Consider the following 16595-nt stretch of genomic DNA (forward strand, 5'->3'; position numbering starts at 1 on the left):
TCCATAAAATTTCTCTTAACACATATATATGATATTTCCTTTTAATTGTGAGAGTCAGCCATCACATCACTATCCCAGTCAGGGTCACTCTCCCATCCCAGTGGGTGCAGGGAGACTCAGCTCCCCAGAACACCCAGAGCAGGGACTGCAGTGATGCCTTGTGAAGGCTGACCTAGAACAGAGGCTAGATTGAGCTAAAGAATAAAGTAGGGATTTATTAAAAGGATATCCTCAATGGATCCACCTTGGGCAGCACAACCCCAAATGGCCAGAAAATGGACCACAGGTCATGGGGTCTCACACTTTTATAAGTTTTGGTCCATTTGCATATTGGAGTTAATTGTCCAATTACAGCTCCAGCCCAAGAAGTCCCATCCTTCAGTCCATTGTTTGTGCCCTTGGGGCTGAGATTTGGATCCTTTGTCCTTGGTCCCAGCTACAGCAGGAATTGTTTTGTCTCCCTGCTTTGTGCACAGAGCTCACCATCCCCTGACATGAAGCCCAGACCCACACACTAAAGCAGTACAGAATCTAAAAAATATAAACCCCAAAACCTGAGGCATCGCTGAGAGGCAGAGCTTGCTGCTGTCAGCACTGCAGAGCCCACTGAGCCCTAATCTCTCCTTCCAGAGCCTCATCTCTCCACTCCTCCTCCTCCCTGAGCAGTCCATGCAGTGCCTCTTGTTCTTAAAACACCTCTTGGCTCTGGGTTGGGACTTGCACTTTCCCTTTCATTGGGCTCTTCACAGCCTCTTTGCCTGGGCTCCCCCAGCCCAGGGCAGCTTCACAGTGGCACCCCAATAATGCTCCTATGGAAATCCTCATGTTCAAGGGTTCCTTTTCTTGTTAAAGCAGAATTCTCAAACATGGCCAAGGTCTTTGCCATGTTTAGATCAGAAGTGTTGCCCAGCAGTGTCTCTGAAGCAGCTCGTGCTGCAGCAGGATTGCAGGGGACACTGGAGACAGAATCACTTCAGAACCCTGCAGAGCACTGCCAGCACCCCTGAGCTCCTCACACCTCTGCACACCCCACAGCTGATCCCTGCTCTGCCTATCCAAGCACTTCATTGTGCAGCTGGAACATTGCAGCCCTCCTGTCAGCACCCTGAACTCAGCAGAGAGAAAATGGGGAAGGTTTAGTCATGGGAAAGGCTGAAATAAAGCAACTGGAATGTTCTGTCTCTGTTTGGGATGTTGGACCATGATTTGTTGGGGAAGAATCCGGACAGTGCCCTTGGCCTGCCCACTGCTCTGAGAGCTGGGGACCTGTCCTGGGGTCAGGCAGTCCTTGCTCCTTCTTGAACACCAGTATAATAATAGTTTTAGTTTAATAGTAAAATAACAGTTTTACTATCAACAAGTTTAAAGAGGGATTTGGGCTTTTTTATGCTCCATGAGGAAACAGTGGAACTCACAGCTCCAGGGTGCTGCAGAGCTCCAGAGTCTCATTAACCTCAGAATATTTAGACAAATTGACTTGAGGAAAACCTTTCAGGTGTTTCTGAGTGCCCAGATGCAGATCCAGCCCCTGGCATGGGAATCCCAGATCTGCTTTGTCGGTGGGCAGGAGCTGGAGTTCCTCTCCTGCTCCCCATGAGCCTGTGCAGGGAACTGGGGGCACAGATCCTTCCTGGATAATCCCAGCAGCCTGGCACCGTGCCCACAGAGCTCATTAACCCTTTGCTGGAGCTGTGGTGGGCACAGACACTCTGTGGTGGCTCTGGGAGCCTGCAGTGGGCACACACTGCCACTGCTCCCTGCCACTGAGCTGCCAGGGGGAACCTCACATGCTCTGCCACTCTGGGCAGGGTTGGAAGTGACATTCCTGAGAGGATTGGTCACCAGGAAGTTCTCAGGGATTGTCCCCACATTCCCTGAGCTCACAGGCATTCTGGAGGAGTCTCCTCCTGGGCCAGCACCCATGGTGGAGGTCAGGGAGCTGCAGACTCACTCACTCCTTGGGTAATGTGTGTGAAGGAGAGGGCAGGGAGTGCAGCACTCCAGAAATTAAAGGTGTTTGCAGCACTTAATCAAATGCAAAATGTAATCAAATTTCCTAATTGGAAAAAGTTTGGAGAGCCTGGCTTTATCCTGGCATACCAGCACTGGGTTTTTGTTCCCTCTGTGCAGAGATGGCCTGAGCACTGCTGTGTCCCACACTACTGTCAATCAAAGCAGCTTGGGCTGATAACAAGGCTGATAAATGATGGCTCCAGTGATGGTGTCAGGTCCCAGCTTTGCTTTTCTGCAGTCAGGGGGTTCTGGCTGCTTTGCAGAGCCAAAAGAATGCAAGAAACAGGTAATGGGGTGTTCGTGTCAGCCAGAAACTCAGAAATTGTGTCAGTTGGTTTAGGTTTATTTAATCCTCTCCCTGAAAGAATCCTGGCTTGGTTAGAAAACAGAAATGTTTGTTTCATGAAAACCTCACAGCTTCTTTTCAGAAAGCCTTGAGGTGCAAACTGCCTTAGCCAGACCAGGGCTGAGCAGTTCCTGCTCCTGCAGGAGAATGTGTCACTGGTGAATTTACATTTAATTTACCCATTCCTGAGAGCAGGCTCATTCTGAGGCTGTAAAACATGGCAGAAACAGCTCAGATTGTGACATCTCCATCTGGCCTGGAAGGCAGATTGGTCCTTCTGCCCTGTGACCACCATGTGGCACCTGCCTATGTTGTCCTGGCAAGGGAACCTCCCTGCCTTGGCAGCTCTTCCACCCCAGGGAGAGGTTTCAGACTTCAGTATCAGTCTGGGAATACATGTTGGCACAGGAGCTGTACATAAATAAATAAATAGATAGATAGATAAATAAATAAATAAATAGCTGAAGAGCTGATGCTGCAGCACACACAGCCCCCGCTCCCCTGTCCCCATCTCCAGCCTTTGGGGGCACATCTCACCTCATTCCCCCACTTCTGCTCTTCTGCTGGTCCCTTTGCCCTGTCCCGTTCTGGATGTGTGGCTCCAGTGACCTGACATCTCCACAATGTCCTGGGATACTTCTAAAGATGGATTGGCCATGGCCAGAAGTGCCCTGTGCTGGCCTGGTGCCTTCTGGCAGGATGTGGCCTCTCCAGCCCTGCCAGGCACTCCCTTCAGGGCCATTCCCAGGGCAACCAGGCTGTTCCATGGCCCTGATGTGCAGGTTTGTCCATATGGCATCCCCTGGGCATGCACAGCATTAGACAGACCACAGCATTTCATGCAGAGGGATTTGTCCCACAGCTCCTGATCTGCCTTCCTCAGAGCCCTGAGCAGCAGAGGTGTCAGAGGCAAACAGGGGGTTCATCAGGCTCATTACTGGTCCTGCTCAGCCCAGTGCCACCTCCCAGCCCAGGAAGGGGATTGTCCAAAATTCCTGCCTGAACAGGAATGGGATTGTCCAAAATCCCTGCTTGAACAGGAGCTGATGGGACTGAGGGGAGGCAACTCACAGCCATCCCCAGTGCCAGGAATGTGGACAGAAAGTGGGAAAAAAGCTCCAGGAATTGTCTGTACCACAGAAGAGATCAGGAGCCTGACCCTGGGTGAGATAATTCCCCAAGGTACTGTGCAGTAAGGGAAAGTGTTGCAGGTTTCCCAGGAGGTGACACTTGAAAGTCATTTTCTAGTGGGAATCTGACAAAATGAGCACAATGAGGCAGGGCCATGGTGCAGGAATCAATGATTGCAGCCTTTGGAAAGGCTCACAACCAGGACATCACACAAAGCTCCTGCAGAATGGAGGGAGCTGCCAGCTTTTTGTCACAGAATTTCTGTTGTTCCTTAAACCCCTCCTGTGAATCCATGAGAATGACCGTGAGTAAGCTGTAGGATAAATAGATCCTGAGGGTAGGAATATGAATGGCTTAAGAGAGAAAAAACCCAGAAGTCAGCATTTCCTTGGGTTTGATGATTCCTAAATGCTGAGGAGCTGCACTCTACTCCTAATCAGAGACCAGGGAAAATAAACCACTGTGTCCTGTCAGCAGGCTCCATGTGGTGAATCCCATGGGCTGATTTTCCCCCTGATCCCCTTGGAGAGCCCAGCTGTGCTCAGGGTGGCTCCTGGGGGTCCTGCCCTGAGCTGAAATGCTCCTCTGGAACCTCCTGCTCCTCCCACAGGTGAATCTCTGGTGGCTTCTGTGGCCTCCAGATGTGGAAATATTTGTGAGTGGGATTAAACGCAGTGCCACAGGGATCTCAGGCTAATCCTGGGAGGATCCAAGCAGTGCCAGAATCATGGAATGTGCAGGAAGGGACCCTCAGGGATCATGGAGCCCTGCACAGGACACCCCAATAACCCCCCTGTGCTTGGTGGTTTTCACCTTCAGAACTGCAGCAAGGTTGAGTCTATTCAGTGATTTATCCCTGAGGGCATGGAAGGAGTTAAAAATCCTCACTTCTCTTTGGGCTGTGAGTGTCAGAGCTTTGCTAGAAGGGGAGGGAAGTGGTGAGAGAGGAAGGAAAGTGGCCAGCTAGAGGAGCAAAAATCCTCAGCTGAATGGTTTCCTTTTGATATATTAATACCTCCTTCAAGGGCTATCTGAGTTAAAACAGACTTAAGAAAATGAGCTGGGATTTAAATGGGCTCGATTGTCTTCAGAGAGATTGCAATAATTCCTAAATGAGTGTTTTGAGTTGAACTCAGAGAGGCCACTAAGCTCTGAGCACAGGTCAGGCTGGGGACAGGGGACAAGTGGGAGGCTGAGCAGAGAGGAGGAGGAGGGGAAGGGGTGGAAGGCAGCAAAGGGACACCAAGTGGCTCTAGAGAGGGCCAGCTGAGCGTGCCATCATCTCCCTGACCCCACAAGAGTGGGGCCTTCAGCAGCTCCAAGGCAAGGGGGAAAACCCAGTGAATCCTCAGTTTCTCAGCCACGGAAAGAAGGGGTTGATGCTCTCAATTCTGACCCCATCTCTGCACAAGGGAGAGCTGAGAGCCCCAAAACCCTCGTGGCTGAGAGGAGGGAGCACCAGCAGAGGCAGGAGAGACAAGATCTCCCTCTCCTTAACCATGACAGAGAATGATGGCTCCTTATTTCACAGCTTGCTTTTATAACCCTGATTTCCATTTGCAATGGGAAGCAGCACCTTTATTTGTGGGGGAGTAAATTTGTCCTGTTTTCCCTGGGAGCCTTATCTGGGGACAGCGGTGACAGGGGACTCTGACACCCCTGGGGACACTGCAGAGCAGTAATTTATTGCTCTTTGTTGCAAAGCCATAAATCCATGTTCAGTGGTGAATAAGCAGAGTCCCAGTGCATTTTTGGAGCGTGGGGATGTTTTTCCCTAGGAGCAGAGGGCAGTTAAGATGGACAGCAGGTGACAGTGGAGCAGAGGACAGGGACAGGGGCAGGTGGCTGCAGCAGGTGAGGAGAGGCTCCTGGTGACACTGGTCACTGCTCCAGCTCAATCACTGCACTAAAGCTGAGAGCCTCAGGGGATATTTTTGGCAAATTATTTCTTCAACAAAAATGCAGCATTAAAGCAAGCAGAGCTCTTGGTGGATTTTAGATGAATTTAATAAACCTGAGTCAGCAGAAGCTCGTGCCTCATGATTTCCCTTTCCCTGGTGAGAGTCCCACACATCCTGTGCCTGGTTTGTCCCATGGCTGTCTCAGGCTGCAGTGCCTCTCCAGTGACAGGAGACATCAAAAAACCTGAAACCTTCTGCTTGGAGCACCATAACCTCCAAAACTCTCTTTGGGTGAGTTGCCCACAAGGGAGCTGCTGTCCTCCACTCTGCTGCTGCTTTCCCCTTCCTTTGCCAGCCTCCTTTCCTTGGGGCACCCAGCACATCCTGTCCTGCCACAGCCATCCCTGCAGAGCCTGAGCCACTCAGGTGGCAAAGGGGCAGTGGCAGGTGGGGACTCCCTTGCCTTTGGCCAGGCTGGAGGGATCAGGAGTATCTCCAAGCAGTTGCTGTGCTTTGGGAATGCCAGGAAGCCCTGAGTGTCCCCTCTGCCACCTTGGCTCCTCTGGTGCATGGTGGCAGTGCCAGCACAGGCTGTCCCTGGAGCAGGAGCTCTAACAAGCGCAACTTCACTAATCAGGCTCTCCTGCACTAAAGGGACACTCAGGGACACATTTGTGAGGGAGAAGAAGGGAAATAGGGCTGGGAAAGGAGCAGCACAGTCCTTCTGTCAGCAGTTAGTGCAGTACACACTGAGGATTGTCCTGTACTGAGAGCAGTGTGACCATTCCCTGCACACACCTCGTCCTGCAGCACCTGCAGGGCAGCAGGACCCTGCTACAGCCCTGGCCCTTGGGGAGGTGTCCTTCACTCACAGAAAGCTCCATCCATCCCCAAAGCTCTGCCATCAGTCACTGTGTGCCCTGTATTCCACTGGAACTGACCCCATGGAAATGTGAACCAGCAGCTGAAAATGTGGAGGGATGAGGGTGAGTCCTTGGGGCACAGGAGCGAAGAAAAGGGGAACAAAGTGATGGGAAAGCAAAGGTTACATCATGGCAGGGTGGGCAGGAGCACAGAGGGGGGAAGCAGAGGCTGGGAACTGCAGCTCCAACCCAAAAACTGGGGTGTTGATCCAGGTGTGCCCCTCTGCCTGTGAGGCAGCTCCTGTGCTTGCCCTGCCACAGCCCCTGGGGCTGTGACAACTCTGGAGCCCAGCTGGCCCCTGTCCTGCCCTGTGCCCTGGAAGAACCTTCCTGGGCTGTGGGTTTGTGATTCACACTAGATGAGAGTAAAAGGAGCAGGCTGCTGCTGTGCCACACTCAGGTTTTTATTCTGTATTCTTCTGAAGGTGAGAGTTCCAAGGGGATGCAGTGTTATCTCTGGTGTGGTAGCAGCAGTGAAACAACTCCTGAGTGGGTATTGAGTAGGCAAGGAGGTAGTGAGTGAGCAGGAAGGGTCTCTAGCATATACAGTATAGGTTAAATATGATTATAAACTAATGAGTTTAATGCAAGGTTTTAGTTTTGCTTTTTTATCTAATCATGTCTTAATTCTAGTGGTCTAAGATTTCACTCAACATTACTAGAGTATTACTCAGAACGATGTATGTATTTCTGTTAGTTTTTGTTGTTCATGGGAACACTGTATCTAAAAAATGTGAACAACAGGTTGAATTTACATTTGGTCTGGGGAAGGGTAACTTTATGGAAATACCACTACTATGGTAGAATTTGCCTAAGGACAAAAAGGCCTCTGCTCTCTGCTGCAGCTTTTTAGACACTCAAGGCACTTAGTGTAAGTTTCTACTAAAAGCTAAAATCTATATTTCTATTCCACTTTGTGGCTTCATGTATCTCAGTTTCTCTGGGGTTTCAGTTCAGTCCCTGGGCCTGGGTTCCTTTCTGGGCCTGTGCTCTGAGGGGCTTCCATTCCAACACCTGGGGTCACCTGGACTCTCCTGCTCCCACCCTGCACACTCCTGTTTGCTGGGAGGGCACCCCCAGCCAGGCACTCCTTCCTCAGCCCTGCCCCCAGCTGGGGCTGTGTCATGGTAATTAGCCCCCAGCCAGGTAACAATTAGCATTGACTCCATGTGTAACAGAAGGCTGATTAATAATAATCTTTATTAAGAGACTCATTGCTCTTTTATAGACAGATACAGGTTAACCTAATTGGTCCTCTAGTCCAAACACCATCACCATTGGCTAATTAAGAAACCACCCTTTGATAAACAAATCTCCATAACACATAATGTTCACAATATCAGAGATAAGAATTGTTTCTTATTCTTTTCTCTGATCTTCTCCCAGCCTTTCCCAGGAGGATGCCTGGGGAAGTTGTGTTTGTCTCTGTGGCCAGGGAGCTGCTGCCCCAGGGCTGTGTGGAGGGGAGCACAGAGCACCCAGCTGAGGATGAGTTTAAAGTTAAACCATGGGACAGCCATTTGGGGAACACAGCAGGGCAGTCTGCTGTGGTATACACCCCATGGATGGCACAGAACCTCCCTGCTGCTGCAGGGGAAGGGAACAGGCTGCCCATGAGTTTGTGACATGTCCTGGTGGCCTCATGTCTCCCTGCTCAGTACAAACAGGAGGAGCAGTACATGTCCTTCTATTGCTGCAGGGGAAGCCAGCACAGGCTTTCCATGAGTTTGTGACATGTCCTGGTGGCCCTTATGTCTCCCTGCTCAGTTCAAGCAGGTGGAGCACGACATGTCCTTCCACTGCTGTAGATGAAGCCAGCCCAGGCTGCCCATGAGTTTGTGACATGTCCTGGTAATGGTTCATTGACATTGTGTGTCCCTGCTCAGTACAAACTGGAGGAGCAGGACATGTCCTTCCACTGCTGCAGGGGAAGGAAGCAGGGCCAGTATGTGCTGCCCACGAGTTTGTGACATGTCATGGTAACTGGTGGCCCTTGTGTGTCCCTGCTCAGTACAAACAGGGGAAGGGAGCAGGGCCAGTATGTGCTGCCCATGAGTTTGTGACATGTCCTGGTAACTGGTGGCCCTTGTGTGTCCCTGCTCAGTACAAACAGGTGGAGCAGTACATGTCCTTCCACAAGCTGCCCGCCGACATGCGGCAGCGCATCCACGACTACTACGAGCACCGCTACCAGGGCAAGATGTTCGATGAGGAGAGCATCCTGGGGGAGCTGAGCGAGCCCCTGCGGGAGGTAAGAGGGCAGCCAGGGGGCAGGGCACGTTCCCAGCACCTCTGGCAGCTCTGGAGCTCCTGGGCCAGGGGCTCAGGAAGCTCCCAGCTCATGTGTTTGGCTAAAACTTGGCATGGAGTGCTGGCATCATCCATGCCCGACTCACCCAGGGGTCATAGGAAGGAGGAGCCTTCAGAGAAGCCCCCTTTAATGCTTAGCTGCAGCCTGGCAATGCAGGTTGTCCCTGTGATGTCACCAGTGTGTCACCCAGCTCCAGAAGGGGCCTGCCTTCTGTCTTTGTCCCCCAGCAATGTTCCTCCATGGGAGAGAGAAAAGCTGAGCAAGTGCCAGCCAGGATTAAAAACTAGTTTTGCTGAAGTCTCAAAGGAGACCCCTCTGAAAACCCCCATGGGGGAACACAGATGCTTCCCCAGCTCTCTCTGTTCCTGCTCCAGTTATCCCTGTTCATGGAGTGCTGTGCTGGGTGATGAGCTCAGCACCACGTCCTGAGTGGGGGCTGCTGAGCTGTCACCCCTGCGAGTGACACAGAGCCCCAGGGGAGGCACAGCCTGGCTGTGGTGACAGCTGAGAGCTGAGCTGGGCTTTCTGCAGCCAGGGTTGATGATCCAGCCCTGCCCAGTGCCTGGTGAGCTCCTCTCCCTCCTTTCCTGACACTGTCCCCATCTGCCCGGGATCGTTCTCCTCCTGGGCACATTTGTGCTGTTCTACAGCTCATTGACAAGCAAGGGCAGCAGAGAACCAGGGGCTGCCAAGGTGAGTTATGACACCTGCCCAGAGAGGAGCCCTGGGCTTTGTCAGACAGCATTTCACTGCTGCTGTGCTCCCTCACAGCCCAAGGTTTCCTGCAGAAACAGGAATGCTGTGTTTGTTTGGGAGGTTTGAGTGTTGTCCTTTCTCAAGGAAGGCAGTGAGTGTGGTGCTGGCTCCAGCACTGCTCTGAGCATCCAGAGCCCATCCAGCCACACCAAAGCACAGCCATTTTATCCCACTTTAAATGCACAAGTTAAGTGGGGATCCTCACAGGTCATTATGTGCTGACTAACATATGTGCATCCTCTCCTCTTCCTCTCTCTCCTTCACACCCCCCCTGCCCAGGAGATCATCAACTTCAACTGCCGCAAGCTGGTGGCCTCCATGCCCCTGTTTGCCAACGCAGACCCCAACTTTGTGACGTCCATGCTGACCAAGCTGAAGTTTGAGGTGTTCCAGCCCGGAGACTACATCATCCGGGAGGGCACCATCGGCAAGAAGATGTACTTCATCCAGCACGGCGTGGTCAGCGTCCTCACCAAGGGCAACAAGGAGACCAAGCTGGCTGATGGATCCTACTTTGGAGGTGTGTGCTGCTCCCTGAGCCTCCACAGGCACAGGGCTGCTGTGCTCAGCCATTCCTGGATCCACGTGGGACTGACCCCAGCATCTTCTCCTCCATCTCTGGGCAGCTTCCCAGACAGGGGGTGTGTCACTGGCTGGGGGCTGTGTACAAATCACAAATGGGGTGGGACTGCTAGGAACGTGCCTTGAGCTGTTTTATTTTCCAGCATTACCCATATTACATGGTTATGACAATGGGAAGATGCCAGCAGCTCACATCCCTGGCATGTTTTTGGCTTGTCAGTTCTCCATAGTCATGGAAATGGGGTTCTTGTCTAGAACCTGCCTTTGTCCTGTTGATGTTGGGTATCACTGGCTGGGGGTTGTGTACAAATCACAGACAGGACAGGACTGCTAGGAACGTGCTTTGAGCTGTTTTATTTTCCAGCATCACTCTCATTACATGGTTATGACAATGGAAGATGCCAGCAGCTCACATCCCAGGCAGCAGACAGGCAGGTTGCAGGACAAGCTCTGAGTGCACCTCCTCTGATGATCTGCTGAGGGGAGACAGAGCAAAACCTTCCAGGCCTTTCCTCTAAAAAATTCCTATTATGCATTTCCCACACTCCTGTTACTCCTGGTTCGTGTGGAACAACCTGTCTGCACCTCACTTAGGTACAAGGGTTTTGCAGCCTGGCATTTGGAGCTGGAGGGTTGGAGTCAGGATCCCCTGACTGCCAGATGGGATTGAACTTGCCTGTGACATTCCATCACAACTCCTCACACACGTGGCACTGTCTCCTAAGCATCATTTCCTTGGGAAAGCAGCCTGGGAGCACGCTCAGAACCTTGTGGTGCTGCTGGAGCAGGGCTTTGGGGAGGCTCAGCATGGATCCAAGGAAAGGTGCAGGAGGATTGGCACCCAACACCCACAGGGAGCACAGTGCTGTCACTCTGCAGCCCACACCATCTGTCCTGAAGTGCCTGTCTCTGCTGCCCAGGCTCTGTGCAAGCAGTGGGAAAGCAGGATTTGGGAGCTCTCTGTTGGGTGCTCAAGGAGCTGTGGTTGAATGCAGGGCTTTGTGTTCAGTTACCAGCTGAGCAGTGAGGAGTGTGTGACAGCAGTGTAAATACACCCCAAGCTGGGAGGTGCCACTGATGTGGCTTTCCCTGACAGTGCTCATGGCATAGACATGAAAATCCTTGAAAACTCAGGAAAGACAAATGTTCCAGGTACAGAGATCAAAATTACAGCCAGGCACCAAAGGCACAGATCAGCACAGAGCCTCTTTACAAATCTAGAGACAAGTGGCTTCAATGAGAGCACGGCTTGACCTTCTGCTCCCAGTGGCCACAAGGAGCTGGAGAAACACAACTCCTCCAGTGTGAACCCACAGTGCTGCCTTTGATAATCCCCCAGAACAAACCTTGTGTGCCTGACTGGACCAGCAGAACCCCGAGGGGCAGCTGTGTGTGCCAGCTGCCTCAGGCTGCACACAGAATGTGAACTGTGGCTGTTTTCTGTGGGAGGGGAGGCTGTCAGGGCACTGCAGGGAGGGAGGCTGGCAGGGCACTGCCGGGAGGGTTGCAGGGGTGCTGTGGTGCTGCCCATGCCCTGTCTGAGCCTCTCTCTGCCTGCAGAGATCTGCCTGCTGACGCGTGGCCGGCGCACGGCCAGCGTGCGCGCCGACACCTACTGCCGCCTGTACTCGCTGTCCGTGGACAACTTCAACGAGGTTCTGGAGGAGTACCCCATGATGAGGAGAGCCTTCGAGACTGTGGCTCTGGACAGGCTGGACAGGATTGGTGAGTACAGGGGAGAGAGTCTCCTTCCTTACCTGCTGCCTTGGCAGCCCTTCTCCAGGCTTGGTGTGCTGCAGTTGGGAAGTGATGGAGATCCCAGCCTGGCTCTCCTTGTCCAGCTTCAGCTCCCTCAAGGACTCCAGTCTAAACCTACTGGGGGTAAGTTTAGGTTGGATTTTAGGGAGAAATCCTTCCCTGGGAGGGTGGGGAGGCCCTGGCACAGGGTGCCCAGAGCAGCTGTGGCTGCTCCTGGATCCCTGAAGTGTCCAAAGCCAAGTTGGACGCTGAAGCTTGGAGCACACTGGGACAGTGGAAGGCATCCTGGACTAGATCACCTTTAAGGTCCATTCCAACCCAAACTCTTCTGGGATTCTGTGATGGTCACAACTCACAGTGACCCACCCCAGGATGCTCCCTGTCCTGTGGGAGACACAACCTGTGCTGCAAACATCCTTTCCAAGTGTCTCTTCCCCAGCTAAAGACCAGGAGAGCATTCCTTGGTCACAGCCAGAGGTGTGTAACAGAGATGAAGTGACTCATGCAAAGGCTGCGGAGCTGAGGAGCATTTTGGAGTCCCAGTCTAACTCCTGCAGCTCCTTATCCATCCCCTCACAGTGCCTGCATTCCCAGTGCTTTCCTCATGGAGCTCTGGGCACAATGCAGAGGGCCAGGAAGATGATCAGGGGAGGGGGATAGGGGCTAAGCTGGCATCCCAGCAAGGGGTGCAGTGCCTCTGGGGCTTCTCCAGCCAGGGCCACTCGATCCTCTGCATCTCATTACCTGCTGCAAACACAGAGTTGCACCCGTGAGGAAAAGGCTTTGAGCTGAAGAACAGCTTTGGCAAAGCCCAGGCTAATGAGGCCCTGGTGGAGGTGGCAGTAGGCCCAACACTTGGGTTATTTCAGTGAGGCTGTACAAATCACAGAGCAAATGTGAAATCAGTGCAGAAATGGGCCAGCTTGGCTTTATCTCAAGTTCTGCAGGTCTGGGTGCTCAGTGCTGCTGAGCTTTCCAGCCTGGTGCTCTCTGGGACTGTGGGATCAGGTGGGCAGAACATCCTGTGCTTCCTGTCCTGTGCTCTGTGCTCCTGCACACGTAACTGAAATCCATGGAAAATTCTGACCCAGCACAAAGAACCTCACGTGCTTCTTCCCCTGAGAGAGCTCCCCTTGCACAGACAGCTGCAAATGTCAGCATAAGGTCAGAAGGTGACACACAGCAAGTGGAACAACAGGCCCTTTGCTGCAGGGCTCTGCCCATGCCCCTCCTTCCTCCTGCTGGTCCCTGTGCCACTGAAAGTCCTGCTGTGCCCTGGTTTCCCTGGCACTCACCCTCGAGAGCTGCCTGCTCCCTTAACTCCACCTCTGAGCTGTTGTGAAATGGCTCTTCCACAGCCCTTGGTGGTGCCCAGCTCTGCTCAGCTATGGCTGCCCCACAGAGCCCAGGGCAGTTCTGGGCACCCTGCTGGAGCTGGCAGATCCCATGGAATTCCCTGACTTTGGAAATAGGGCATTTCTTCCCTTCCTCTGGAATGTGCACCATCCAGAAGGAGCAGTGCAGCATTCTGTACCAGCCTGTGACTTTGGAGGGAATTCAAGGTTACTGCTTTCTGCTGAGGCTCTCTAGAGGTGCAGGAATCATTCTGGAGGACTGAGCCTGAGGAACAGCAGTTCTTGAAAAGCAGGGATGAGCAAAAGCAGGACAAGGTTTGGTCCTGTCCCATCCAGCTCAGGATCTGTGCAGAAGGAGGAAGCAAATGGAATCATCTTTCCAAGTCAGTGGTGCATTCCCTGGCTCCCTTCTGCCCAGGTGGCAATGTCCTTGGGAAGCCCAGGGTGACAATGTCCTTGGGAAACCCAGACCACAGTGAGTACAGGAGGTGATTCAGAGGGCCCTGTCACTGTCCTGGTACCAGGATAAAAGCCATCCAATATTCCCCCTATGCATCAAGGGAGCAGGGAGGAAAATCTCAGCCCATCCAGTCCCACTGGGAGATGTTTATGGGATTTCTGGCCACTGAGGGGGTTTGGAAACGGTGGTCTTGTAGGCACACAGTGTGTGGTGATTGGGAGTGGAGCTGCAGCTCATCCCCATGGGCACAGCTGTGGGCAGCACTGCCAGCAATGAGCCAGGGAGTGCCCAGGGGCACCACCAAAGGGAGCAGAGGGCACACAGGGACAATGCATGAACATGAGGGCATAAAAGGCATAAAAGAACAAGAAGAGCAGATGTTTGCAGCTTTCTGAAGCAGTATGGTGTTACTCTGTATGGGCACACACCTGAAGCCTTCTGATGAGGTTCTGGGGTTACTCTGTATGGGGTGAAGCTTTCTGGAATTGTATGGGGATACTCTCTGTATTGTGGCCATCTCAACTGTGACATTTGCTGGGCCATGGTCTCAGCTTTGTGGGTAGCAGAAGGAGCAGGCAGGGGCTCAGCCCATGCAGCAACAGGAGCAGGATTGGTTGCTGGAGGTGGGATGAGGCATTCCCACAGCAGGGCTGAGCAGTTTGGAAGCAGTGGGTGGGCAGAGGAGAGGGGCCAGAGCCCCCCAGGCTGTTCATGGCTTCCTGCAGGAACAGGGGCTGTGCATGGAGCTGGCAGGCACACAGAGCCCTGGGCAAAGAGCTGAGGTGTGGCCTTGAACCTCTGCTCCTACCGGGAACTGACCCTGGTGTCCTGCCTGGATTGGGCAGGAAGGGATTCATCTCCATGGCTTGACAGAGGCTGGGATGCTACAAAGATTTGTGGCCCTGCTTAAGTCTGAGTAACTTCAGGCTCTGAGAGCTCCTCTACCTGCAGAATGTCACCCATGTGACACTGCAGTTGGGCACTCAAAGAAATTGGTCTGAAATCCAGAAATCAGAAATGAAATTGGTCTGAAATTAGAAATCACTGATTAATGATCATTTTCTTCCTGATAAAATCAGCCTCTCTTCCTTGTTCCTGCCAGGCTCTAAGGTTGTGTGCCCCTGTTCCTGCCAGGCTGTGAGGTTGTGTGCCCCTGTTCCTGCCAGGCTGTGAGGTTGTGTGCCCCTGTTCCTGGGCAGGCTGTAAGGTTGTGTGCAGTGTCTGTGGTTGCAGGGATGCTGTGCTCTCTGCAGTGAGTAATTCTCTGTCTGGCAGTGTTGGTGAAGTGCCCCAGTTTGCCGTGCCCCATTACATAAATCACACCCTTCTGTTCCTGCCTGCCTTTGAAACTGGTTTTCAGTGACCACTGAAGCTTAAAATGAGATTTCCACAAGTATTTGCACTTGTTAAACAGCACCACTTAAATGCTCATTGAGAGGGAGCCCAGCAGGGTGGTGAATGCTGTCAAACCCAGGGAATGGCAGGGAAATGCTCTGCCACTGGTCCATGTGCTGAGGTACACCCAGAAATGCCTCCCACCCACTGCAAGGGCACTGGGGAGAGCTGAAAGCCTCCTGGGAGCCACAGGAAGTTCTTGTTTTCATTTTCCCCAGGAAGTTTTTGCCACATAGTTTGAAATGCACATACTTTGAATGCCACTTGTGTATGGTTTGATACAAGGATCCCAGTGAAGTCAGGATTAAAGATGCCTTGAGTTTCCTTCAGGCATTGCAGATGCCAAAAAACCAAAGAAAAGCCAAGACAACACAATTCCAGCCTCTAAATATAATTTATGATATTATTGCAGTATCAGAGTGTCAACAACATAGTACAGTGGTAGAAACGTTAAAAGCTTTGTCTATAAACAAACCACAAAAATAGCTGTTCCCAAACTCTTGGCCTGCCAGCTCGTGACCACAGCTGTGCAGCTGAGATGCTGTTGGGTTTGCAGCCCGGCCTGTCTGGTCCTGACTGATCCCCTGGGCTGTGCTGCCTCCAGGCAGGGCTGGCCTGGGCCAGGTGAGCCAGGGAGAGCAGCTGGGAGCAGTGCCAAGCTCTGCCTCACACTCCCTGCTTGTCCTTGCGCTGCCTTTGCTGCCAGCCTCAGCTCCTCATCCCTTCTGCAGGGACAGGGATGCTCACACAGGGGGAGCTGGGATGTTTTGGGGCTGCTCCCTTTGGCACTTGTGAAGGAATTTTGCATGAGTTAGAGACAGAACCTCCGAATTGCTTTAGATGATGTGATTTATTTTTCTTATCTTCTGCATAGGCAGAAAGGATGAGTTTGGCTCACATCTTCACTGCATGGCTCAGAAGGTCATAAGACCTCTAGTTTCAAACCTTTTAAGGATTTATTAACCAATAAAACACTGCCAACAAGGATATTTATGGTTTTGACCCAATCCTTAAATATTTCATCTTATGGGCTCATGCTACAGTGTAAGCTTTCTTAGCCAATCATGTTATGGCACACAAACCCGCAGTACTGTACTTTAAAACTCTAAACTTCACCTAGCTTAACATGTCTCTGCTTTAAAATATAAATCTGCATTCTCACTTCTATCACCTAAGTTTGGAAGGCTTTCCTAAATTCTCAGGTCAAATTATGAGTTTAATTCTAAGCTTTGGCTTACAGGCCCAAAGTTCTGGGAGTTTTCTGCATTTTGGATTCCAACAGAATGCAGATTCTCCAGCTCAACACCAGCTTTCACTTTAACGAAATAAAGCCCCAGGTTTGTTCAATAGGCAGGTGAGTAACCCCCAGAGGTGAGAGGAGCAGGATGATCTGGCCATCAGGAGATAAATGCAGCTGGAGATACAGAAACAGCTCTGATTTGAGGCTGTGCTTCTCACTTCTGATCTGCACCCAGTGGTGCAAGGAGAAAAGTGCCAGTGCCCAGTAGTAGAGGATGTGTGCTTTGGCACAAAGCTTCCTTCAAATTCCCAGCCCTTGGCACAGGTGGGGATTCTTATCCAAGCCCTGAGAGCTGCTCCTGTGTGGGGTCCTCTCCCATCACCTGAATAACCACAAATGGAACTGTCCATGAGGAAACAAAGTT

The 16595-nt window shown here is 52.1% G+C and overlaps 1 protein-coding gene across 1 annotated transcript in view; it reads left to right on the forward strand.

The window, feature by feature from the left end:
* Positions 1–16595, forward strand: part of HCN4 (hyperpolarization activated cyclic nucleotide gated potassium channel 4) — a 102949-nt gene that overhangs the window by 77901 nt on the left and 8453 nt on the right. Inside the window, exons 5-7 of the mRNA XM_074549624.1 lie at positions 8419–8565; positions 9661–9901; positions 11524–11688. Coding sequence (XP_074405725.1) covers positions 8419–8565; positions 9661–9901; positions 11524–11688 — 553 coding nt within the window. The remainder of the gene's footprint in view (positions 1–8418; positions 8566–9660; positions 9902–11523; positions 11689–16595) is intronic.

Source organism: Zonotrichia albicollis, chromosome 11, assembly GCF_047830755.1.
Source record: "Zonotrichia albicollis isolate bZonAlb1 chromosome 11, bZonAlb1.hap1, whole genome shotgun sequence".
NCBI classification, from domain to species: Eukaryota; Metazoa; Chordata; class Aves; order Passeriformes; family Passerellidae; genus Zonotrichia; species Zonotrichia albicollis.